At 53.1% G+C, this 25,193-nt stretch overlaps 2 protein-coding genes and 1 long non-coding RNA gene across 35 annotated transcripts in view; 2 read left to right on the top strand and 1 right to left on the bottom strand.

The window, feature by feature from the left end:
* ZNF775 (zinc finger protein 775) overlaps positions 1 to 12,477 on the top strand; it is a 23,830-nt gene extending 11,353 nt beyond the window's left edge. For 9 of the 15 annotated variants that reach the window (XM_086395029.1, XM_086395023.1, XM_086395025.1 and 6 more), the window contains 2 exons: positions 171 to 242; positions 10,203 to 12,477. In XM_086395029.1, coding sequence (XP_086251155.1) covers positions 171 to 242; positions 10,203 to 11,716 — 1,586 coding nt within the window. In that variant the 3' untranslated portion in view covers positions 11,717 to 12,477. Of the gene's footprint in view, positions 1 to 170; positions 243 to 950; positions 1,016 to 5,054; positions 5,341 to 10,202 lie in introns of all 15 variants that reach the window. The other 6 variants (XM_086395032.1, XM_086395035.1, XM_086395036.1 and 3 more) reach the window with 2 other exon arrangements.
* On the bottom strand, positions 1,819 to 20,396 carry LOC147373481 (uncharacterized). Its single transcript, XR_015161952.1, has 4 exons — positions 20,221 to 20,396; positions 20,039 to 20,136; positions 17,280 to 17,386; positions 1,819 to 4,060 (listed from the first exon to the last, which is right to left on the bottom strand). It is a non-coding gene; the product is annotated as an uncharacterized LOC147373481 (long non-coding RNA).
* Positions 19,578 to 25,193, top strand: LOC147373480 (uncharacterized). Of its 19 annotated transcripts, none has more exons than XM_086395052.1 (4): positions 19,673 to 20,298; positions 21,960 to 22,878; positions 24,132 to 24,287; positions 24,471 to 25,193. In XM_086395052.1, exon 2 carries the CDS (start codon positions 21,988 to 21,990, stop codon positions 22,597 to 22,599), a length of 612 nt encoding a protein of 203 aa, XP_086251178.1. In that variant the 5' UTR covers positions 19,673 to 20,298; positions 21,960 to 21,987; the 3' UTR covers positions 22,600 to 22,878; positions 24,132 to 24,287; positions 24,471 to 25,193. The 19 variants fall into 19 exon arrangements, with proteins under 19 accessions (XP_086251180.1, XP_086251178.1, XP_086251177.1 ...); XM_086395051.1 differs by having other exon boundaries at positions 21,960 to 23,906; XM_086395060.1 differs by having other exon boundaries at positions 19,723 to 19,860; positions 21,960 to 23,906.

Here is a 25,193-nt window from a genome sequence, read left to right as displayed (position 1 = left end):
CCTGCTTCCACTGCAGGGAGCACAGCTTCCATTCCTGGTTGGGGAGTTAAGATCCCACATGCTGTGCGATGTGGCCAAATTAAAAAAATAAAAGGGACCACCCTGTGTGAGGTCCATTTGTCCATTTGTCTCGGGCCAACCCTCTTCTTCTGCTTCCATCCCACCCACAGACGGCCGGGCGGGGAGCCAGGCTGATGCAGACGGACCTCCGGGGATGGAGAATGGCCTGGCTGGCGGCACAGGTAAGAGCATGTGGGCAGGTGGGAGTCCCCCGCCGCCTCCTCCTCTGCCCTGTCCCTCTGCAGCTGAGCAGGGCTTGCTGGTGGCCAGTAGACCCACAGTCTGGGAAAGGATGGAGCAGATACAGACTAGGGGGCTAAGAGCTGGACAAGCCCAGGCCCTGCTTGTCAGGCATAGGTGCACACACATACACACGCCACATACATACACACCCCACATATACACACCACCACATACCCCGTTAGTGCTAGATCAGGGAGTACACCGTGTTCTTGCTGGTCGTGTACTGGAAGCCAGAGCTCTGGGGAAGACACGTGGTTAGAACAAGCAAGCCCTGCTGTCTGTCTGTCAGGAGAGCATCTCCAGTTCGGTCCATGAAAGCTTCCTGGGTCTGTCTCAGCTGATGCACTTAGAGCCGGTGGTGGTGGTGGGAAAACACAGCCGTTAGTCCTGGTGTCTCCCGGGCAGGGGGCGGGCACCACTGAACATGGGAAGTGCCCTCTGGAGACCCCTCCCCAGGTGCCCGCTTCCTGCTTCCAGGATGGAGCAGCCCCAGGTCTAAGACCCGCTCTCCCAGCCTCTGCAACAGGCCCTGCAGAGGGTGCGGCCGGGCTGATGGGAGCTCTGAGCCTGAGAGAGGGGGCGGGACCTGGGCACTCTGCCCCTCGTGGGCACAGTGACCAGGTTTCTTTACCTCCTGTTCCCTCCAGGGGAGTTTCCCCGAAGGCCCCAGAGCAGCCCCCGCCCCCAGGACAATTACTACGGTGGACCTAAGGTGAGACAAAAATCAGGCAACAGAATAAGAAAGAAAGAAAACACTGGCTCACAGAGGGCCAGTATGCTCTATGACACTCTTCTGTTCTGCGACTGAGTCCTGACACCTGGCAGTGAGCTGAGCCACCCACTTCCAGTCTCCCCACCCGCCCAGGCTGTCACTTTGAATGCTGAGAGCACTCGTGTGTGTGTGTGTGTGTGTGTGTGTGTGTGTGTGTGTGTGACGCCAACATTAAAGTAGTTACAGGAAAACCTAGGGCAGATGGTTCCAAACGTTTTAGCTGCAGGGCTCCTTTTTTTCCCCCCAAATTTTAATTTTTTAACACCAAAAACATTTTGCATTGGGGTATAGCCAATTAACAATGTTGTGATATGTTCAGGTGAACAGTGAAGGGACTCGGCCATACAGATACATGTATCCGTTCTCCCCCAAACCTCCCTCCCATCCAGGCTGGCACATAACATGCAGCAGAGGTCCATGTGCTGTTCAGCAGGTCTTAGTTGGTTAGCCATTTTAAATATAGCAGTGTGTCCATGACCTTCCCCAAAGTCCCTAACTGTCCCTGCAGGACCCTTTTGCCCACATAAACTAATAAGGGGGATCCTAATTCAGACACGAGCAGTGGGCTCCACCAGGCTTTCTCTGCCCATACGGCAGCTCCTCCACCAGGAAGAGGTGGGAAAACCCTGGGGCCTGGGGACCCCTCGGGCCGCAGCCTTCCAGGCTCCCACGCCTGCTGGCCGGGCTGAAGGAATGACTCTTCTGGACTGCTGAAGGTTTGAACATAATTGAGACTTTACCTCTTTTAAGTACCCTTTACTTTTTTATTTGTATTTGAATGTATTTTTAAAACCGTGGTGAAACATACAAAACATGAAATCTACCACTTTGCCCCCTTTGGAGGGTACAGTTCAGTGGCACGAAGGACATTCACGTAGAGGCACAGCATCATCACCATCCATTTCCTGACATGTCCCGTAACGTCAGAACCTGTACCCATGAAGCGACAGCCCTCTGTTCCTCTCTGTTTCTTCTGAACCATGAAGACGTTTTAAAAATGATGCATCTTTATGCTGACTGAGGAGCAGTACCCTTGGAACCGGCAGGCAGAGGCCTGTTTCCCTCTGTGTCAGTGTCTGATCCCTAGGGGAAGGTGCCCGGGACGACCGAAGTCCCAGAGCATGAAGGTCAAGGGTCCATACCCACCATCGCGGGCTTCAGGGCCTCCCCATACAACTCAGCCATGTATGCCCCCCCAGGGCCCTGGAGCAGTGGATTCAGGCTTTCAGGCTCCACTATACATCTGGCTGGGAGGGTGAGCCTTCTGAGGCATCAGCCAGCATGATGGATGTTAGGCTACGTTTAATCAGGGAAAGGCAGTGGCTTTTGTGGGGTTCTGGGGGCATTTGTGGGCTTCTTTGGCAGTGTGGTGTGGTAAAGAATCCACCTGCCAAACAGGAGATGGGGGTTTGATCCCTAGGTCAGGAAGATCCCCTGGAGAAGGAAATGGCAACCCACTCCAGTATTCTTGCCTGGGAAATCCCATGAACAGAGGAGCCTGGTGGGCTATAGTTCTCAGGGTTGCAAAGAGCTGGACATGACTTGGCGACTGAGCATGCACACATGGGGGCATTCATGGGTGCCTCGTCACTTGGGGACAGTGGTGCCCCTCTGACCTGATTGTACTTTGGATTCACTACTCAACCACCAATCTGGACAGCCGGGCCTGTCAAAGACGTCCACTGGCCAACAAGTCAGTGCATCTAAGGGAATGTTTTATAATTGATGAAACTCATTACACATGTGTTTTTGATTGCTGCCAGTACACAATTTAAATCACTGCTTTCATTTTCAAATTACTACTCCTGATAAAATGATTTCTCACAAGCAGCACCTGGGGAGGACCCATGGCATTGCTTTGCCAGGAGGAAAGCTGGCCCCTTACGGGTGCTTTCTGTAAGGGAACCCCCACTTCCCTCCCTCGCCCTACCACCAGGGTCACCACATTGGTTTCTATGCTCTCGTGGGGCCAGTGAGGCTGTGGAGTGGAGCAGAGCTCTTTGGCCTCAGAACTAAAGGCCACTGGATTAAAGGGAAGGTTTTCTCTTTATTTTCTAAGATAGTTAAAAGATGTACAAACTATAATGTTTGAATTTTTATGAGAATATTCAAATAACACATACAAAATGCAAGTCCCCTCTGCCTGTCCATCTATTCCTGCTGTGGTCCATATCACCTGCCAGGTGACCACCATCGTGGGTTTGGTGTAAACTGGCCCGGATTGAGCATGTGAATATCCACAGAGAGGCATGGCTTTATTTTCCATAAATTGGAGCATACTTCTGATACTGATTTTTAATGTGTCATTGTTTTCTCTTAAAATCTTTTGGAAATCTTCTCACATGAGCACATATAGCTCTTTTCAGTCTCTGCACAGTTCCCCACATTATGAAGGGAGAGAACATTGTATTAGATTGTTATTGATAGGTAATTTCATTGTTATCCTCCTTTTTGCTTATTACAAATAGCACTTCAGTGAATATACTTGGACATTCCTCTTTGGACTCACATGTATTTCTTAGGATAAATACCTAGAGTGAAATTGCCGGGTGGAAAAGGTGAAGGATTGTTGTTGTTCAGTCGCTCAGTCAGTGTATCAGTCATGTCTGACTCTTTGCGACCCCATGGACTGCAGCATGCCAGGCTTCCCTGTCCTTCACCATCTCCTGGAGTTTGCTCACATTTGCATCCATTTAGTCAGTGATGCCATCCAACCATCTCATCTTCTGTCATCCCCTTCTCCTCCTGCCCTCCATCTTTCCCAGCATCAGGGTCTTTTCCAATGAGTCGGCTCTTGGCATCAGGTGGCCAAAGTATTGGAGCTTCAGCACGAGTCCTTCCAATGAAAATTCAGGGTTGATTTTCTTTAGTATTGACTGGTTTGATCTTCTTGCAGTCCAAGGGCTCTCAAGAGTCTTCTCCAACACCACAGTTCAAAAGCATCAATTCTTCATAAAGCTTTCTTTATGGTCCAACTCTCACATCCTTACATGACAGAAAGATAGAACACATTTATAATTTTAATAGGCATTGTCAAGTTATCCTCAAAGAGTCTGAATTCATTTATGCCCCCAGCATATCCATGTTGTGCTTATCCTCCTGTGTAGTTTTCATGTGTATCATGAAGTCAGGATATTATCAATTTCTTCAATATTTGCTGGAGTGATGGGTGAAGAGATGCTACACTGTTATTTGGCACTTGTTAATTACTAGTGATGGTAAGCCTCTTTTCATCTATCTATAGAGGTCCTTTAAGTGAAAGTTGCTCAGTTGTGTCCAACACTTTGCAACCCCATGGACTATACAGTCTATGGAATTCTCCAGGCTAGAATACTGGAGTGGGTAGCCTATCCCTTCTTCAGGGGATAGCTGGATAGTTCGATTCCCAAGCCAGGAATCAAACCAGGGTCTCTTGCATTGCAGGCAGATTCTTTACCAACTGAGCTATCAGGGAAACCCCCTTGGTCTATTAATATTAATCCTTGGCCTATTATATATCTGCATATGTGTTCTCCTAGACGTGCGCTATCCAGTAGGTGGCCAATAGCCACATGTGGTTATTTAAATTTAAGTTAATTTAAATGAAAGAAAAGAAGTTCAGGTCCTTGGTTGTATTCGCTACATTTCAAGTGCTCTGGAACCATAAGTGGCTAGAAGCCACATGTGTTGGGCAGCTTGGATGCAACAAAACATTTTCACTCTTGTGGAAAGCTCTGTTGGGAAAGGCTGCCCCAAACAATCATTTCTACTTGACTCATATGTGGGACTTCTGTCATACAGGTGTTTTAAATTTAGTTTTTATGTTTTGCATCCTATTTAAGAAGATTTTCAATTACTTCTGGATTCTAAACAAATTCTCCTAATTCTTCTACTACTTGTATTTGCTTCTTTTAAACCAGCACTTAAATCCATCTGGAACTGATTTTTATAAACTGTATGAACTAGAAATCTAACTTGAATATTTCCCCCAAATAATTAGTTGGTCCTAAACTGATGGCACCCCACTCCAGTACTCTTGCCTGGAGAATCCCATGGTTGGAAGAGCCTGGTGGGCTGCAGTCCATGGGGTCACAAAGAGTCGGAGACGACTGAGCGACTTCACTTTCACTTTTCACTTTCCTGCATTGGAGAAGGAAATGGCAACCCACTCCAGTGTTCTTGCCTGGAGAATCCCAGGGACGGGGGAGCCTGGTGGGCTGCCGTCTATGGGGTCGCACAGAGTTGGACACGACTGAAGTGACTGAGCAGCAGCAGCAAACTGATGGGTAAGCCAGCCTTTCACTGTTGACTTGGAATGCTACTGTGTATAATGCTACCGTGTATCACTTATCAAATATTTCTGTTCTCTTGATCTATCTGTTGGTTATGTGTATTCAACGCTTATAATTGTTTTTAGGTTTTTTTTCTTTTTTTTTGGTGGGAAAGACCCTCACTCACAGCCTCACCTTACCTGGCTCACTATGGAGCAGCCATGTCAATAACAACTGCATCTGTCAAGACTTCTTAAAAATGGACTTTATTTTTTAGAGCAGTGTTACATTTACAGGAAAAAATGCAGAAAGTTCAGGGAGTGCCCTATGCCCCCTCTCTCCAGTTTCTCCTATTAAAAAAAATTTTAAGATTTTTTTTTTTTTAATGTGGGCCATCTTTCCAGTCTTTACTGAATTTGTTACAGTATTGCTTCTGTTTTATGTTTTGGTGTTTTGGCCCTGAGGCATATGGGATCATAGCTCCCCAGGAATTGAACTTGCACCCCTTGCATTGGAAGGTGAAGTTCTAACCCCTGGACTGCCAGGGAAGTCCCCATTTTCTCCCATTATCAACATGTTGCATTAGGGTGGTGCATTCGTTACAACTGATGCACCTTTATTAATACATTTTTATTACATAAAGTCCATAGTTTACCTTGGGGTTCACTCTTTACGTTGTGCATTCTGTGGACAAACGCTTAACGTCCTATACCCACCACTATAGTATCATTCAGAGCAGTTTCACTGCCTAAAAATCCTCTGTGCTCTGCCTCCTTCATCCCTTCCCCCTGATCCTTCAACCCCTGGCAGCCACTGATCTTTTTTTCACTGTCTTCGTAGTTCTGCCCCTTCCGGAATGTCATATAGTTGGAATCATACAGTGTACTTTTTCAGATTGGCTTCTTTCACTTAGTAATATGCATTTACATTTCCTCCGTGTCTTTCCATGGCTTGAGAGCGCATTTCTTTCTATCGCTGAATAATACCCATTGTATGGTACACCGCTGTTTATCCAGCCCCCCACTGAAGGACATCTCTTGGATGCTTCCGAGTTTTGACTGTTACAAATAAAGCTGCTGTAAACATCTGTGGGGAGGTTTTTTTGTGTGGACATAAGTTTTCAACTCCTTTGGGTAAATATATAGGAAAATGATTTGCTGGATTGTATTGTAAGGGTATATTTAGTTTTGTAAGAAACTGACAATACTGTCTTCCGAAGTGGCTGTACCATTTTGCATTCCTACTAGCAATGAGTGAGAGTTCCTGTTGCTTCACATCCTGGCTAGCATTTGGCGTTGTTGGTGTTTTGGATTTTAGCCATTCTAACAGGTGTGCGGGGATAGTATTTTAGCTTTTAATGTTGCATAAGCCAGATTCTTCCTTTATCATTTTTAGACTTTGTGGGTGACTTACTACACAGTAAATTTTATAAATTACCTAATTAAGATTATACTGAATTTGAACGTTGGTTTGGAGTGAAAAGCTTCTTATCTAGAAATATGATGTACCTGTTCTTTTATTTACATTTTTTATTCATTCAGTAAAGTAACAGTTTTCTTTATGTTTTGCTTATACAGTAGGTCTACTTACAGTTATTTTATTGCCATTTAAAAAAGTTATGAATTTTAATTTTTTTAAGCTGGTAGTTTTGTTGAAACTTTTTGTTTCTAATACAAACTTCATCAGTGGATTCTCATGCAAATGATAGTTATAGGTTAATAATAATCAGCAAATGACAGCTTTCTCTTAATCTCCAATATTTATATATATCTTTCTTTTTTCTCTTTGTTCCTAATTGGACTAGGCTTCTAATTTTTTGCCTTTGGTTATTACATTTGCTACAGTTTCTAGTGCAACTCCTTTGTCAACTTCAGGAAATTACCTTATGTTCCTAGCTTGCTAAGAGCCTTCTTCCTTTCTTTTTTCTTTTTCCCTCCCTCCCTTCCTCCTCCTAACTTCTTCTTCTCCTTCTTTTCCTCCAGAAATGATGTTGAATTTTATTGTGAGCCTTTTCCACCTCTATTGAAATGGTTCAGTTCAGTTCAGTCGCTCAGTCGTGTCCAACTCTTTGCGACCCCATGAATCATAGCACTCCAGGCCTCCCTGTCCATCATCAACTCTCGAAGTTTACCCAAACTCCTGTCCATCGAGTCGGTGATGCCATCCAGCCATCTCATCCTCTGGCGTCCCCTTCTCCTCCTGCCCCCAATCCCTCCCAGCATCAAGGTTTTTTCCAATGAGTCAACTCTTCGCATGAGGTGCACAAAGTACTGGAGTTTCAGCTTCAGCATCAGTCCTTCCAATGAACACCCAGGACTGATCTCCTTTAGAATGGACTGGTTGGATCTGCTTGATGTCCAAGGGACTTGCAAGAGTCTTCTCCAACACCACAGTTCAAAAACATCATTTCTTTGGCACTCAGCTTTCTTCACAGTCCAACTCTCACATCCATACATGACCACAGGAAAAACCATAGCCTTGACTAGATGGACCTTTGTTGGCAAAGTAATGTCTCTGCTTTTTAATATGCTATCTAAGTTGGTCATAACTTCCCTTCCAAGGAGTAAGCATCTTTTAATTTCATGGCTGCAATCACCATCTGCAGTGATTTTGGAGCCCAAAAATATAAAGTCTGACACTGTTTCCACTGTTTCCCCATCTATTTCCCCTTAAGTGATGGGACCAGATGGCATGATCTTAGTTTTCTGAATGTTGATCTTTAAGCCAACTTTTTCACTCTCCTCTTTCACTTTCATCAAGAGGCTTTTTAGTTCCTCTTCACTTTTCTGCCATAAGGGTGGTGTCATCTGCATATCTGAGGTTATTGATATTTCTCCTGGCAATCTTGATTCCAGCTTGTGCTTCTTCCAGCCCAGCGTTTCTCATGATGTACTCTGCATATGTGTTTGGTATTTAACAAGTCAGTGTCATGAACTGTGTTGAGGCATCTTTGTTTTCCTGGGGAAGATCCAGCAAAGTCATGATAGGTTGTTCTCTTAACATTGCCAAACTTGCTTTGCCAGTATTTTTGCTTGTTTTTTTACATCTACTTTCAAAGAATGATAAACCTATAATTTCCTGCGTACCGCACCCTTGCCTTGTTTGGGGTCATGTATCATGTAAGCTTCCCCAGCACATTCCCCACCCCACCCCACCCCCACCCCCCACCCCCTGCCTGCCTAGTCATGGTCTATATAAGCTGGAACAGTCCTTCCCTTGAAGTTTTAGTAGAATTTGTTTGCACAGTTAAGTGACCTGTTACCCACTTTTGAGGTCTAACTTTAGCTTTCTTTTCAGTCTCTTCTATGTTTATGCAGACATGGTTTCTACCTCGTCTTGAGTCAGATTTGTTAATTTATTTTCTCACAAAATCCATTTTACATAGGTTTTTCAAATTGATATGTCTATACATAGGTTTTGGGGATTCATCAGAATCCTTTCTATATCTTTCTGTTCCCTTTATCCTGTAATCTCTGCTTTTGTCTGTGTTGATTCTTTCCTCTTACTTCCTTTGGGTTTGTGTCACTGTCTTTTTAAGATGGGCACCTGTTGCTTAGGGTTTCTCTCCTTTGTTCACAGTTATTTTTTTTTCAACTTTTTTTTTTTTTTGGCTGCACAGCATGTGGAGTCTTAGTTCCCTGCCTGGGGATCAAACCCGTATCTGCTGCTTTGGCAGCATGGAGTCCTAACTACTGGACTGCCTGGGAAGTCCCTGTTTCATCTATTTTTATAGGCCATAAACTTTTTATTGACATATAACACACATAAGAGTGCACAGGTCTCAGGCTCTATAAATTCTCAAAGTGAACATGCCTGTGTAACCAGCACCCAGATCCACAAGGAGAACATATATATATATATATATATATATATATATATATATACACACACACACAGAAAACACAGAACATATATGTATATACATATATATACACACATATATGTGTGTGTATATATATACACACCAGAAGTGCCCCAGGCCCACTTCCAACCACAGCACCCTCTGTCAGGGACATTAGTTTTAACTCTAACTCATCCTTCAGTTGCCAGCTTTTGACCTCTGTATAAATGGAATTCAGATAGCCTGTATATGTGGTGTCTGTAGCAGACTTTTTCCATCATGGCTTATGTCCAGGAGCCTGGAAGCAAAGTTCCCGGCAGACCTGAGTCTGGTCTAAAGGGTGGGTTAGTAACAGAGTGTGCCGCTGGTGTGTAGGCTTCCTTTAGTACAGGACAAGGCAACACTTAACCTGTTCCGGGTCCTGAGAGCTTTCTGGCTGGGTTTCTTGTTCTTGGTTTTGTTGAAGAAAGGAGAAGTTGCCAAGCGGGTGAGGTGATCATGCACCACAGCTGTTGCCCGGGAGCCACCTGGCAGTGATGCCAGCCTTGGTTGCCCAACCTCTGGGGGACTGGGCATGCACTCATCCAGCAAGCGCCCAGCATGTCCATCCTCTTAGGACGAGAACCAGATGTTTTGAAACTTGGCCACTTTCTGCTTGCTCCCTGAGTCAGAAGACTCCCCTGGATTGGCTTCTTTATCTTCTGAGACTCTCCTGGGCCTCAGGGTAGAGGAGGCGGGCAGCGATGTGTTTGACACCTGCAACACGCACCGTTTCTTTCTTCTCTGCCCTCCTGCACATTCCAACTCCTCTGACTTTATTGTCCTTCCTACTCTCCCTCGTCTCTCCTTTCTCCTTTCCCCCATTTCCTCTTCTCCCTTTACTATATTCCGTCTGCATCCTTTTCTTCTGTCCCGTTTTCTACCCTGCCCTACCCTCCTGATGCTCCCTGCCCCCCACCCGCCCTTTCCCTCCATCTTAGGAGCACAGCACCCACCGAATGACTCTCCCTGATCTCTCTCCCTTTGCCTCCGGCAGGAGATGGGCTGGTGATGAAGATCAAGCAGGAGAAGCCAGAGTGGCTGCTGCAGACGCAGGCCGCGCTTTCGCAGAAGGATAAGGAGAACATTTTCCGGCCTCGTCGGGTCCCCCCGCCATGCCAGACGGCGGCGGGGAAGTCTCAAGCCTGGGGGCACCCGGACGAGACTGGGGGTCCAAGGTGGGCCCCTCCCTCTGAGCAGGCCGTGGGGCGGGCAGGCCGGGCTCCGAGGGCGGCCTCCGGCCCCCTGAGCCCGGCTCTTCCTGCTGGCGAGGGTCACTTCGTGTGCCCGGACTGTGGGAAGAGGTTCAGCTGGTGGTCGTCGCTGAAGATCCACCAGCGCACGCACACGGGCGAGAAGCCGTATCCGTGCGGCAAGTGCGGCAAGAGCTTCAGCCAGAAGCCCAACCTGGCGCGCCACCAGAGGCACCACACGGGCGAGCGGCCTTTCTGCTGCCCCGAGTGCGCCCGGCGCTTCAGCCAGAAGCAGCACCTGCTGAAGCACCAGAAGACCCACTCCCGGCCCGCCACCCACCCGTGCCCCGAGTGCGCGCGCTGCTTCCGCCACCAGGTGGGCCTGCGCATCCACCAGCGCGCGCACGCGCGGGACCGCCAGGGCCCCCGCGCCGGGTTGCAGGCGCTGCGGCGGGACACCGCAGCCACCCGGGGTCGGCGCCCGCGGCCGGGGCCCCAGAGGGGGCGCCCCGAGTGGGCTTGGCTGGGGCTCGGCCAGGGCTGGTGGCGCCCGCCCGGGGCCCGGCCCGCCGCCCCCGGCGAGCCACGCCAGTTCATCTGCAACGAATGCGGCAAGAGCTTCACGTGGTGGTCGTCACTGAACATCCACCAGCGCATCCACACAGGCGAGCGGCCCTACCCCTGTCCCGAGTGCGGCCGCCGCTTCAGCCAGAAGCCCAACCTGACGCGCCACCTGCGCAACCACACGGGCGAGCGGCCGCACCCCTGCGCGCACTGCGGCCGCCGCTTCCGCCAGAAGCAGCACCTGCTGAAGCACCAGCGCACGCACCAGCCCGGCGCCCGGGCCGCGCCCCGCCCCGGCCGCGCGGCGCTGCGGGCCTACCCTCGCGCGCGCCCCGCCGCCCCCGCCCAGCCGCCGGCCCAAGTCGTCCCTGGCCTGTCGCCGCCGGCCCGGGGCCCCTCGCCCGCCCGGGGACCAGGGGACCTGCCGTGGGGCCGGGCGCGGGCTGGGGCGCCGGGTGAGCCACGTCAGTTCATCTGCAACGAGTGCGGCAAGAGCTTCTCGTGGTGGTCGGCGCTCACCATCCACCAGCGCATCCACACTGGGGAGCGGCCCTATCCGTGTCCCGAGTGCGGCCGCCGCTTCAGCCAGAAGCCCAACCTGACGCGCCACCGGCGCAACCACACGGGCGAGCGGCCCTACCTATGCGCCTCCTGCGGCCGCGGCTTTAGCCAGAAGCAGCACCTGCTCAAGCACCAGCGCGTTCACCTGGGGGCTCTGGCGCCCACCCTCAGCGCCAAGGGAGACGCGCTCTAGTGAGGCTGGACCCACGCAGACCCGTGGGCGGGGAGGGAGGAGGCTTGCCTGGTGCTTGTGGGCGAGTGACCAGGAATGGTGGCGTTTAGAACTGCAGGGGCTGAGACCCTCTCCAAAGGTGCCTTCCTCAAGGCTCCGAGACCTGACAACAAATTCCTGGAGCGTCCCCAAAAGGGGATCGGGAAAAGTCCCGGGAAGGGCCGAAGGCAGAAATAAGATCACATCCCACACTGTGGAGCCTGGATGTGTCCTTCCTTGGAGGTGGGACCCCAGCTCTCAGGCATTGAATGAGGGGGCTGTCGGAGGCCTTGGGTGAGATGGCCCAAGTCTGGACTGGTCAGCTGTGGCCGTCCAGGGTCAGTCCCTGGGGGGGAGTCTCAACAGACTGAGCGATACCCAGATGGGAGCTAGAAGCAGCAGCTGGCGAGGGGCAAGCATGTCCCCAGTGCAAGGCCAGCGCCCAGCACTTAAAGGCCACTCAATACATGTGTTAGGAAGGCGTGAATGGCTTGATGGCCCTCAACCCTGAGTACCCCACTACCCTGGGTGCTATCCTGGGCGGCCTGAGCCTAGGACTGGGTTGTGTGTGTATGATGGTCACGGCTGGGACTCGGAGGGTGGTCTCACTGGGCTTTGGTTCCTTGGGAAGGGCCCTGCAGAGGGAGAGCGCCCAACGTGCTGCTCCCACTCGGTGGACGCTGCCTGGGACCCTTATTGATGCTGATGTCACAGAAGAGAGAAATGAAGGACTGCCTGCCTCACGTGGTCTCCTTGTCCTTTCTAAGCTGCCCTCCTGAACTCCGGGTTCCTGTGTGCTCGGAGGGATCCATTTGTCCCCCCCCGGGCCGGGACAGCCAGTGGTCAGTTCTTGCTGGGGGTGGAGGGAAGGATTCTCTTCCCCCTTTCCCTAAGACAATTTGATCACTTCACACATAACCCCCTCAACCTCTAGCCCCCCTGAGGTCACTGCTCACACCCTTCCAAAAGCAGAGTCATCTGGGGCCCTAGTGCTAACAGAGAACCCAGGGCTCCAGCCCGACTGTGGCCTTGGACCAGGTCTTCCCACGTGGGAGAGGAGGGAATTGCAGAGGGGGTGGGTATGGGGTTGGGGAAAGTGGGAGGGAAAAGGGGGACCCTAGGATGATTCTGTAGGAGGAGCTCTGCCTTCCTGCCTCCCAGGGGCCCACCGGGTTCTCCCTTGAACTCAGACAAGTGTGACCTTCTCTGGGATCTGTATGGTCACCCTGGCTTCCGGCCACCCCTCTTTTCAGGTTTTATTTAATCCCTTTCATCTGGCAGGAGCATCACAAAAAGACATGGAGGTGATCCAGCTTCCCTGGGTAACACAATGTTGGGGATGGTTAATGTGCAGCCAGGGCTGCTGACTCGTGGTCCCGGCCTTTGATTGCAAACCACGCTGTGTGAAACCTCATGAATGGGCGAGGTGTGTCCATCCGGGAGTTCAGCTCTGAGGACCAGCTGGAGGCCAAGTCAGAAGGGTTTCCCTGGGCAGCCTCTCTGGCCCTCCCCAGCCCCAGGGGCTCTGCTGTCTCCCTGTGATGTCCTGCCCTTCTCCTGCAGTGCCTCCCCCAGCTTGCCCTGCTCAGGGAAACCGGGCGCCTGGGATCCCATCAAAACCCACTTTAACGATGGGGAACTTGCTTCCTCAAATCCTGAGGCCAACGCATGCAAGCCCTCCTCCTCCAGGAAGCATCCCAGAGGTACCATGTCTGTGATACTGAAGAGATCAGCTGGGCAGGAGTTTCTGTACAATGAATGTGTTACCATTCACAAATGTCCTGTGTTTGATGATCAGATCAATCAAACAGCTGTATTGGTAGGATTTGGGGTTAGTGAGGTTGGTTGCAGCACCCCATCCACTGCCTCTTCCCCCCACCCCCGGCCACCAAAGTCATGAGAATGAATGCCTGTTCACTGACCCCAGGTGACCACCCCCTCACAAATGGGTGCTCTGGGTCACAATGGGGACAGGACCAAGTCCGTCAGACCAAGAGTAACTGAGGTGCAGGTCCCATTGGCCAGGTCAGGATGGTGAGATGGCAGAGCACTGATTTCCTAAGCAAGCCTCTAGTGTGCCAGACACTGTGTCAGACCTCAGGGACGGTGTGATGAAGAAGCCACTGTCTTCGTCAGCTCAGGTCAGCAGAACACCACCACAGGCTAGGCGTTTCAACGATGGACACGTGCTTCTCACAGTCTGGGAGGCTGGAAGTCCAAGATGAAGGAGATGGCAGGTTCTTTTCCTGGTGAGGGCCTGCTTCCTGGCTTGCAGACAACCACCTTTTCTTGGTGTCCTCATGTGGTGGGACGGAGAGGGAGAGGAAAAAGTAAAGAGAAGGAGGACCTGGTCTCTCCCTTCCTCTTCTTAGACACTCATCTCACCAGGCGGACCTCACTCACATGACTTTTGTTGTTGCTGTTCAGTCGCTCAGTCGTGTCCCACTCTTTGCGACTCCGTGGACTGCAGCTCGCCAGGCTTCCCTGTCCTTCACCATCTCCTGGAGCTTGTTCAAATTCATGTGCATTGAGTCAGTGATGCCATCCAACCATATCATCCTCTGTCGTCCCCTTCTCCTCCTGCCTTCAATCTTTCCCAGCATCAGGTGATGCTGATGAGTGATTACTAGTGAGTCGGCTCTTTGCATCCGGTGGCCTAAGTATTGGAGCGACTTTGTCTAGACCTAATTCCTATTGCCTCCCAAAGGCTCCATCTCCAGATGCCATCGTACTGGGGGTCAGGAATTCAATATACAAATTTGGGGAACACAGTTCAGTCTACAGCAGTCATAGTCCCTGCTCTCTAGTTCATTTTGATACATAGCTTGGAACAATCTGTATACAGTTAATTCTTCAACAAATCATTCCCAGCCCTGGCTCTCCCAACAAGGTTTTCTTATTCGCCATCTCACTGTGAGCTGTGAACTGGGCAGGACAGAGATATAGGGCAGTGGGTGGGGATGGTGGGACTAGTTCACCAAGAACCCTTGCAAGTGGATGGTAGGTCCTAGACTTCCTGTTAGCCTAAACCTCTTCCACCTTCACAAGGCTCAGGCTTCTCCAAGGGAGGTCTGGCATCGTCAGCTTCAATTTTTAATTCCCTTTCATTTAAAAATAATCAAACTGGGTCAGAGAAAATTTAGGAAGAGGCACGCCATAAAATCAAAGACAAGAAGATCAGACCTGGCCTCGTGTTTTACAGTTCAAAACGTTCCAGAGCATGCTGAGATTAAAGGCTTGCGTGGGGGAACAGAAAACAACCATGAGTAAATAAATCAGGATCTTCAAAGACTTATTTATAGCCTATCCACAGCCGGGTAAGTGCAAGTCTGCAGTGGGGACCCGGGGCCAAGCTTCCAACACACCGGATGAGCTTGGTGAGGTGGTGTTCCAGGAACTGCCTACAGCATCATTGTGTCTTTTGTTAGGAGCAGGCTGGGAGTTATGACAAATGACTTAGGTACTGGGCAAATGCTTGTCCTTGGCAAGCATCATGAGCTTCGACTCAGCCAGGCAGATGGCAGCCTTCTTGGGAGAGTGTGGTTCCCCACTGCCCAGCCCCAGGGAGTAGTCCCAGGACCAGGGGAGGGAGGAGGACCAGCAGGGACTAGGCAGGAAGTGCATGGCAGGAGTGAAGCCTCTGCTGAGCTTTTTACTTTTTCTTTTTTAAAGTAGTTTGGGTTTGCTAAAGAAATAGCCTTGACCTTTTGGCAAGAGGAGTCCTTGGGGCTGAAAACAGTAGGCTTTTACATGATCCCAGCAGACAGAGGGAAATGAATGATCCCAGCATAGGTTGATCTTTGGGTTAAAAAGAGACCAGAGTCTCCCAGATCTGGAGGGGGAGGGGCCCTAGACCAGTACTGTTCAGAAGAAGTTTCTGTGATGATGACATGTTGTACATCTGTGCCCCCCAATGCCATGGCTACCAGCTATGTGTGGTTGTGGAGAACTTAACTGTAGCTGGTGGGGTGGAGGACCTCAGAAAACATGAATTTTCCATTTTACTTGATTTTAGTTAATTTCAATGTAAAGAGCCACATGTGGCTATTGGACAGTACAGCCCTAGGAATAATGCTCCTATTGAGAAGAAGTAGAAATGTTTTCTCTTGTCCCCATCTCTCACCCCAGTCTAAAAAGAGCTTTCTTTTGTTTTTGGGAATAGCGGATAGATTCTGTTCTGGGGCTAAATTCTGGCCTTAACCATGTAAGCTGTGGGACCTTGGGCAAGTCACCTAGGAGCTCACCTAGGTGCTCCAAGTCACCTAGGAGCATGTAGTATGGGTTCCTGGTACACAGCACTCAGTCAATAAATGATTGCTGTTGTCATTTAAAAAATGGCCCCCATGTCTGGCTACTTGCCCGGCATTTGTAGAAATGGAAGTCGTACCATGGAAAGAGAAGAAAACATTTTCCCCAAACAGAGCTCAGTTGCCATAGAAATTAGCTGGTATCAAGCAGGCTGCAAGCTAAGGGGTTGAATGGATGTCCTAGGTCACATCTTGGGTTTTAATTTCAAGGAAAAAGAACATGGGAGCAGATGAGAACTCATGCCCAGAGCCTCACAGCACCATCCAGGTCTCGCAGTGCCTCCTGGCCTTCGGAGCCGTGGCTGGGGCTGTAACTTGCCTGCAGTCCCTCACCCCTTACACATCACATCAGCACACCTGCTGGCCGTGGCCCGCCCCCCCCTCCCCCAGGTGTAATTGGCAGACATGCATTCATTCATTCAGCAGACATTGACCGAGGGTCTATGATATGCTGGGCTCTTGGGATACAGAGATGTTGAGAACACAGTCCCTGCCCTTTGAAGCTTGTGGGAAAACCTGGTGGGAAAACCAAACTGAGCTAAGTCCCCTTGGAGACGGAGGTTAGGGATCACCGTTCAATCTGGGGAGATGGGATGAGCTGATGGAGGCCGGTGGCATGGTCACTGAACTGAGTGCAGAAGCGCTGGGGCTGCAGCCCAGAGCTGGGGGAGCCAGAGGATGACCAGGCTGACCTCTGTGAGGGAGCACACGTGTCCAGGGGAGTCAGGGGGATCACTGGTCCAGCCAGTGTGCCCCGGAGGTGGGGGAGGGAGGGAATATAGGGCCCTGGGCAGGACTCAGCTGAGCTGGACACACCTCTACCCAGAGGGGGCTCACGGGCCAGCTGTTCTTGGCTGTGAGCAGCCTGGGCCTTTTTTTTTAGGGTCCAGAGTCCAGCTGTCACATGAGCCTCGCGGATGGTGGGGATCTCCATGCCAGCCCCTGGCCCTGCCTGGACGGAGAAGCGTGACTGCGTTTGCGGAATACTTCCTCGCTGCCATTCTATTGTGCTCACGACAGCACATGCCAACGGCAGCAGGAGATGTGTGCGGGGGTGTATGTGTATGAAACCAGAGACGTGAAGTGAGTCAGCAGAAATCACACACAGGCAGGGCAGAGGAAGGAGGCTTCCCGGAGCCCTGGGCATTCCACTGGGAGCAACGAGTTTTAGGTGGTGGTGTCTGCCTCCCCCACCCCCCTGGCTGTGTTCCTTCCCTTTCTGTGTTAGTATAGCTTACCCGGAAATATGGCACAGCTGCTAAAAATAAGGGTGATGTCCTCAGGTATATTATTTTGCTTTTGAGGAATCCGGTCATTTCCTAAGTGTTCCCATTTCTCCTGTAGCCTGTGGGAGAGATGAAAGCTGGTCGCTCTGACGGGTGATGTTTGCAACCAAAGAGAGCTGGGTGGCGTGGCTGTTCATGAACCAAGTCCACGGGCCAGGTGGGGTGTGGGTGTGGGTTATCGTCAGTGGTTAGAGGTCCTTTTGTCAATGCCATGGGAAAGCTACACTTGGCCCTGGAGTAAACATCTACCTTGGTGGCTTAACGTCTTTGGCTTTCCCAGAATTCCTCCCCCACCCCACCACTGACTGTATTTGAAATACCAATCTCCTTCGGATGTCTCCTCTGGGGAGCTCCACAAACCTCAGTGAGGGGCTACTGGAGCAGCGTGGATGGGATGGGTCTGTCAGAGGCTGAGAGTGACCCAAGGGGGGACCTGCTGGGATGAACTGGTCCACGGGGCGAGCTGTGAAAGCTGGTGTTGGGAGTGAGGGATTGGTTTTACTCCCAGATGGACCCCCCCCACCTGGAATTCATTTCCCAGGCCCTGGAAGGGACCTTGGGTGCCTGCAGGGCTGCGGGGGGCACCTCCTAAGGCTGGGGGACTCATGCCTCCCAGAAGCCTTCATCAGGGATAATGCCACCCCAACAGCCATATCCACTGTCTGTTGTAAGGAGCCCTGCCTGGGCCTTCCGGAATCCTAGCAGTATTTTCCACCCGGCAGCTGCAGAGGGCCAGGGCAGAAAGGGCCAACTAATATTCCTCTGCGTGCATGCATGCACGCATGCTAAGTCGCTTCAGTCTTGTCTGACTCTTTGTGTCCACCGCACCCCCCCCACCCCGCCCCCCGCCAGGCTTCTCTGTCCATGGGATTCTCCAGGCAAGAAAATACTGGAGTGAGTTGCCTTGTCCTCCTCCAGGGGATCTTCCTGACCCAGGGATTGAACCTGAGTCTCTTATGTCTCCTGCATTGGAAGACGGAGTTCTTTACCGCTAGTGCCACCTGGGAAGCCCAGAATGTTCCTCTAGCACTTTTAATTTAAAAAATCATTTTCCTTCTCCAGCCTCAGTTTCTTCATCTGTAAAATGTAAATTTGAGGGTATTTTCCCCTTTGGGATGAGATTATTCCTTCCGATCCTGGTCAGCACAGTTTCTGTTTCTCCACTGAGGGACCAGGGTGATGCCACGGAGAGGGAGCTGGGCCTGCCTTTCCACCTGGACTCTGCCACATGGAGCAGTGGGGAAGGGGGGATGGGGAGAGGCAGGGGTGGGGTGTTGGCAGAGCCACTTTGTGTTTCAATTTTATTTTATTTTCCCATCTATGAAATGGGATAATAACACTTGTATAGGTCAGCCGGCACTGGTTATTGGAAGGCTCCCGCGAGATAATACATGGGAAAGGGCTTTGTAATGAGAGAAGTAATGTCTAGGTAAGGTGTATTATTAAGTGACATTTGGAAGCTGGAATTCAGCCCAGCTCTGTCCACACCAGCTGCCTCCCCGGGGTGTTACAAGTGACTCTTGCATGGGTTGTCTTTAGCTTGACTGTAATGGGCTCCTTTGTGGGAAGGATGGGATGGTAGGGGAATAAGTATCTCTTCTATTCCACCCAGTCATCTAGTCATCTTGATGGCATAACCTGATGGTAGACTGGGCTCTGTCTCCCACCCATGAAGCCCCTGCTCAGAAAGGTTCCCCGGGGGTGGGGTGGGCAGCTTCCTGCGTTCACACCTTTCTCTCTTTTGCAAGGAAAGGCTTTGTCCTTCCAGCGCCCCCAGACCCGGCTTCTCAGGCGCTGGGGCCAGTCTGTGGGCCTGACTAGGGTAGCTCGGCTTCCCTGGTGGCTCAGACGGCAAAGAATCCACCTGCACTGCGGGAGACCCTGGTTCAATCCCTGGGTGGGGGAAGACCCCCTGGAGAAGGGAATGGCAACCCACTCCAGTATTCTTGCCTGGTGAAGCTCCATGGACGGAGGAGCCTGGCGGGCTACAGTCCATGGATGGGGTCGCAAAAAGTCGGACACGACTGAGCGACCAAGCACAGCACAGCCGTAGGATGAGGGAGGCGAGGCTGTAGCTCTAACTGCTGAATCGGGGGGCCTCAGGGAATCCTGAACCGGGAATGGCTGGGACAAGGGGACCTGGGGCGATCCGCCCGCCTAGGCGTCCTGACAGCCCCTACCCTCCGGCGCCCCGCCTGGTTCCTTGTCTTGCCCCGGGCGGGAGCCGCGCTCGCAGCCCTCCTCGGTGCTCCAGCCAGGCTGTGGGAGAATTAGACCTCCCAGCCTCACGGGGCTGCTGTGCGGCTGCGGCGACGTTGGCGGCTGCGGCGCTGCGAAGGAGCGGCGGGCTGCGGGGAGGCGGCGCCTCGCGAGCCCCGGGCCGGGTCCGGGGCGGAGGCCGCGGAGGGAGGTTACCGTATTTACCCAGGCCGGTGCCGGACCCTTGGGGGCGGGTCACTGCGGGAGCGCTACCGTATTTGCCGGGAGCCGCGCAGACCCTTTCCGGGAGTGGCGAGCGCCGCGACTTAATTACGTATTTATCCGGGGTGGCGTGGTTCCCCCCCCCCCCCACCCCCGGCGTTGCGGGAGCGGGGTGGGTTGCACAAATTCCCTAAGGGAGCCAGGGCTTGCAGCGGAATGGGGTGGGTTGCTGCAGCAGAGTGGGAGGCCTACATATTTTCGTGGGGGTGGGGTTGCGACGCAGAGTTTACCATATTTCTCCAGGATCTCGCTCTGGCCCGAGGAGCTGGCAAGGTTGTGTGCGGGGGTTCGGGTGGGTGGGGTCAGCTCTTCCGATTCACGCCGCGATCTGATAAGAAGAGCGGTGTTGGAGGCTGGCCGTCTTTTTTGGGGTGAGGGAGAAGGGGCCCCTGGAGGCTTTGCGGAGAGTTACCGTATTTGCCTTGAGCAGCGCAGACTCGAGGAAAGAGCCACTGCTGGAGGCCCGAGGACCTGGGGCGCCGCCTGGGCTGTGAGTGCGGGATGGGATGGAGGAACTTGCCGCCAGAGAGACTGGGGACCGTGGCCTGAGACCCTCTCGGCGGGCGGGGCCCTCGGCCAGGGGTGTAGCTGGGGGAGTGGGGAGGCGGCTCAGAGGCAAGGCCAGGCTGAGATTGGCCCAAGGGGACAGAGATGATCTGTCTTTGCAAACATCCGTGCAGCTGCCTGGGGAAAGATTTGGGGGTGGGGTCTGTTGCAAGTAGTCCTTGTCCCCTTCCCCGGGGTGAGTGGTGTTCCCCGGGGGCCTGAGGGTAGGGGGAGACAGAGGGGGTGCCTCTGGGACCCCACTCTGCTGGTAGGTCCACTGAGGCGGTGGTAAGCAGGGAGATCTGCAAGTGTGGAGAAGGCCTGCATGGAGGTCCAGGTGAAGGGCCAGGAGGCTTCCCTGATAGGGGTGGGGGATAGCATGGGGAGAGGTCAGCTCGACCCCTTGAAGCAGGCCTCAGTGCTCTGCAGAAGCTGGAGCCCAGGAATTGGGGAGGGGTGAGGGTGTTGGCCACAGACAGCACCCCATAGAAGCAGTGGTCCTTTGGGTCCTGATAACCTGTGGTGGCCAGGAGAGTGGTGGTCTTCTGTGTGTGTGTTTTGAGGGGCACTTAGCTGGTGAGCAGCTAGTACATTGAGAAGAACTTTTGACAGTGAGGAAATTTACAGTCTAGTCCCGGTTCACCTTGCTGGGCGACCTTGGGCAAGTAAGTCGACCTCACTGAGTCTTGGTTTCCCCATCTATAAATTGGGGTTCAGTAAGCCTGCCCCTTCCTTGGGGCTGTTGTGGGCAACAATTTAAGAGGGACACAGTGCTCTGGGAAAGAGGATCCTTAGGAGAAGCAGTGTGAAGGAGATGGAACTGAACTTGGGGGTGTTTGTTGAGCTGAGAGTGTTCCTCAGCCTTGGGCCAGGTTTTCCTGGGGGGATGCCAAGAGGAATCAAGCTGAGACCCGCCCCCTGCGAGCTTACACTGTGGTTCAGTGACTTGCAAACCTTTTACAGGCATGCCTCATTTTGATAAACAAAGAGCTGCTGCCTTTAATGTTTAACTGAGGTTACTTTCAAGTTTACAGGGCTTTTGTTTTGTTTCTTCTTTTAAGCTTTGCAAAAATATCTTTAAACCACTGTTGACCCCACCCTTCCCTCCAGATTGGGGATGTCTGTCCCTCCCCTCCTCCTTGAGACTCTGGTTGGAGGGATAAGGCGCACCCGGGTTCAGGACAACTTATAAGACTGGAAGCCCCTGAGTATTACTCATCAGCATTTATTCCATGCCTTGTGTGGTAGGCACAGCGTTTGATGTGGGTCATAAAAGGAAGCAGGTCTGTCCTTAAGATGCTCACAGATTAGGGAGACAGAGGTGGCATGACCGACCCGTGTGCTGTGTGATGTATGAGGGTCACAGGGTTGGGCCACGTGGCTCAAAAGAAGCTGGAGGGGTCAAGGAAGGCTTCTAGCAGGAGGTGTCATTTGAGAAAGGCCTGAAGGAGGGGTAGGATGTGATTAAGGGGTAGAGAAGAAAGAAGGACATTCCAGCAGGGGGACACTGGCTCGAACAGGACTGGGGAGTGATGGGCACTGAGGTTGGGGGCTGGCCGACCCTCGGGTGCCCTCTGACTCCTCTCTCTGCTTCTGCCTCCTCAGGGGCCGGTGATTGCAGCTGGACGTGCCCATGACCGAGCTGGCATCCTCCGGGGTCGGGTCCCCTACGGGGGACGGGGAGGAGTGCCTGGGGGACGATCGAGGCCTGGTCATCCACCACCCGGCGGAGGAGCAGCCGCACCGCTGCCCGCTGTGTGGCCAGACCTTCGCCCAGCAGCCCAGCCTGGTGCGGCACCAGAAGGCGCACGCCGGGGCGGGCCGCGCAGCCGCCTTCGTGTGCCCGGAGTGCGGCAAGGCCTTCAGCGTCAAGCACAACCTAGAGGTGCATCAGCGCACCCACACGGGCGAGCGGCCCTTCCCCTGCCCCGAGTGCGGGCGCTGCTTCAGCCTCAAGCAGAACCTGCTCACGCACCAGCGCATCCACAGCGGCGAGAAGCCGCACCAGTGCGCGCAGTGCGGCCGCTGCTTCCGCGAGCCGCGCTTCCTGCTCAACCACCAGCGCACCCACGCGCGCATGCCCGCGCCGCACCCGCGCCGCCCCGGCGTCTTCGGGGAGCGCAGGCCCTACTTTTGCGCCCGCTGTGGCAAGAGCTTCGCGCGCGAGGGCTCGCTCAAGACCCACCAGCGCAGCCACGGCCACGGGCCCGAGGGTCAGGCGGGCCATTTAGGCCGCGTGCTCTGATACGCACAGAACCTGCCGCCGCCGCCGACTGTTTTCCGCCCCAGAGCCGCATCTGTGACCCCTGGAGATGCCGCTGGGCTGGGGCCCCCTCTCTGGATGGGATCCTGGGAGACCGTGAGGGCTGGCTTGGGAGGGGGGAGGCTCTCAAAAGGAGTGGGCCGCTGCCGGGCTTGGGCCGCCGCCTTCCTCTCATCCTCCAGGACCCTCCGGGTGGCTGCACCCGGCTGCTTTGGGCCCCAGTGTTGGTTTTCCTCCACAGGCACACCCAGCTTAGAGCAGGTGAGACCTAGCGCTGGCCAGAGCCCTCTCGGTCTTGTTGGGGGTCACGTGGGGAGGGTGGGGCAGACAGGGCTTCTAGGTGTAGGACTGTCTTCTTACTAGATCCTCGTTCCCTGAATGCCAGAATTGAAAGCCACCCGGAGAGGACACTCTCCGCAATCCTCAGGCCTCCCCCAGCCCCAAGGTCTCCTGGCACAAGTGCTTCCTACTTAGTGCCTTTGAGAAGTCATTTCACTTCACGACACAGTTTGCTTATTTATAAGTAGGGGCTAAAGATGAGGAGGTCCTCCTCCTCCCGGGAATGTTGTGAGGACTGTTAAGTTTAGCAGCTAAGAGGAGGTGACATCATTAACTGAGTGCCCCAGTGTGCCAAGCTGTGTGCTGAGTAGGGTCCTTGGGAGGAGCACAGCCCTGTCCCTGGGGTGCTCATACAGGGTGATGCCGCCTACTGTAGAAGACAGACTGAAAGTGTTCTGGGGGGTGGGGAGGTGACTGGCGACACCCAAGGCAATTTGATGGTTTGAGCTGGGTCCTGGGGACTCATAGGGAACATAGAACCTTCCATAGAGTGTGGAAGGTTTCTAAGGTGGGTGTCTGAACTCGGAGGCTTATATTTGCTCTACAAAGGATTTGTGGCAGGGAGAGGGGACACCAAAATATTTAATGGAAAGAGCCCAGTGAGTGCGAGTGCAGTTCAAGGACAACTAGAGGCATGGAGGAGAGATGGAAGTAGGACCCGGGTCCTGGGGTCGTCCGGCCAAGGGAATTGAGGTCCCCCGAGCGGCTTGGCCAAAGTCATGCAGTGAGAAAGGGGCGAGCCATGACCTGTCCCCCAGGCCTCAGATTCCAAGCTGATGCTTGGGCTTCTCCGCCATGTGGTCAACAAGGAAAGTGAGGCTCCCCCAGGCTGGCCCTGAGTCACACATAGGAGTTAGTGGTGCAGCAGTGCAAGCCTGGACCTCATTTTGAATTCTGGACCCCAAGACCCTGTATCTCTCCTGTACCATCATTAAGAGATGCTACTACAGGTGGGAAAAATGTGGCTTTGAGGAAGCGGGACCATGTAGTAGGAGGATGGGCAGGGGCATTGGTGGGAGATATGGGTGTCTGCAGGGGACATGACCTCCTGGGTGGTGGGTTGGGAGGAAGGCAGCCGGGGGCTGGGAGAGGACCTGCCTCCACAGGGCCCTTGCTCCACACCCAGGCTGGTGCTCAGTGCTGGAGACCCGTCTCTGCCCTCCCTCCTTCCTTAGAGCCATGTGGCTTCTCGGGGATCAGTTGTCCTCTGCCTGCCGCCTGTATGTGGCTGTTGCAATGTGGACTAGTGCTTAGTGGTGGAGATTAAGAGATTAAGTCGGGACCCAGGACATCTGGAACCAAAAGTACCCTGAACCCACGATGTCTCATTGGTAAATGGGAGTATAATCCTGGGGGTGCTTGGTAGGGGCTAAGAGGATGCAAAATTCTGAACTGGGTGCAGGGGGCCCATGACTGCTCCCTCCTAGCCCTGGCTGAGTGGGGGCCAGGTGGGGGCTGGGCGGGGCCATGTTCCACCCCAGACCTGACCCTGGTCTCTTTGTCTTTACGCACAGATGTGGAGTGGTCAGGAGCTCTGGGCATGTGCAGGGCACCTCTGACACAGAGACTTGGAATGGGGCCCTGGGCCTGCGCCCCAGCATGAGGACACGTCCCCTAAGAAGACCTACCTTGGGAGGTGAAGGCAGAGGGTCCGATGGAGCCTGGAATTGGAGACAGACTTTGTGCCTTGGCGGAAAAACTCCCCGGGCTTGCTGGGAGTTACAGCCAGAGAAGAGGTGGTCCTGGCTGCCCCGCCTCTCCTGTGGTAGCAGCGATGGTGCCTGTGTGGGGAGCCCACTTCTGTGCTCCCGCCTGGCCCACCAGAGACAGGAAGTCAGCTGCTGGGGAGGACACAGTGAGTGGAAGCAGACACCCGGCTCCAGAGGCAAGACCAGCCCCCCATGGATGAACACGCCTGCAGGCTTCCCTCTCCTTTTAGGGCAGTGGTTTCTTCACACTTTTGGGCTCATGAAGCCCTCTGGCAAGATGGCAAAGGTTATGAACCTTCTCCCCAGGAAGACGCACACATTCACGGGGAAGCAGAATCTACGAGGGATTCCAGGAGCTCCGGGACTCCAGGCCGAGATCCCCGGGCCCTGGGGCTAGCCCGCTGCTCCTTCTTGAGCTGACACAGAGTCCTGGGTCAGGATCTTCGTTTGAGTCACATTTCGTTTCCCCCATTCCGCACCCATCAACCTTCCTTCCCTTTTCAGGAATAAAGAATTCTGAGGAGGGGC

This window comes from Bos grunniens, chromosome 4, assembly GCF_055505025.1.
Source record: "Bos grunniens cultivar Pamir isolate PY7600 chromosome 4, Bosgru_T2T1.0, whole genome shotgun sequence".
Classification (NCBI taxonomy): Eukaryota; Metazoa; Chordata; class Mammalia; order Artiodactyla; family Bovidae; genus Bos; species Bos grunniens.
Note: the sequence above shows the minus strand (reverse complement) of the source record. Positions and strands in the feature narration are given on the sequence as shown.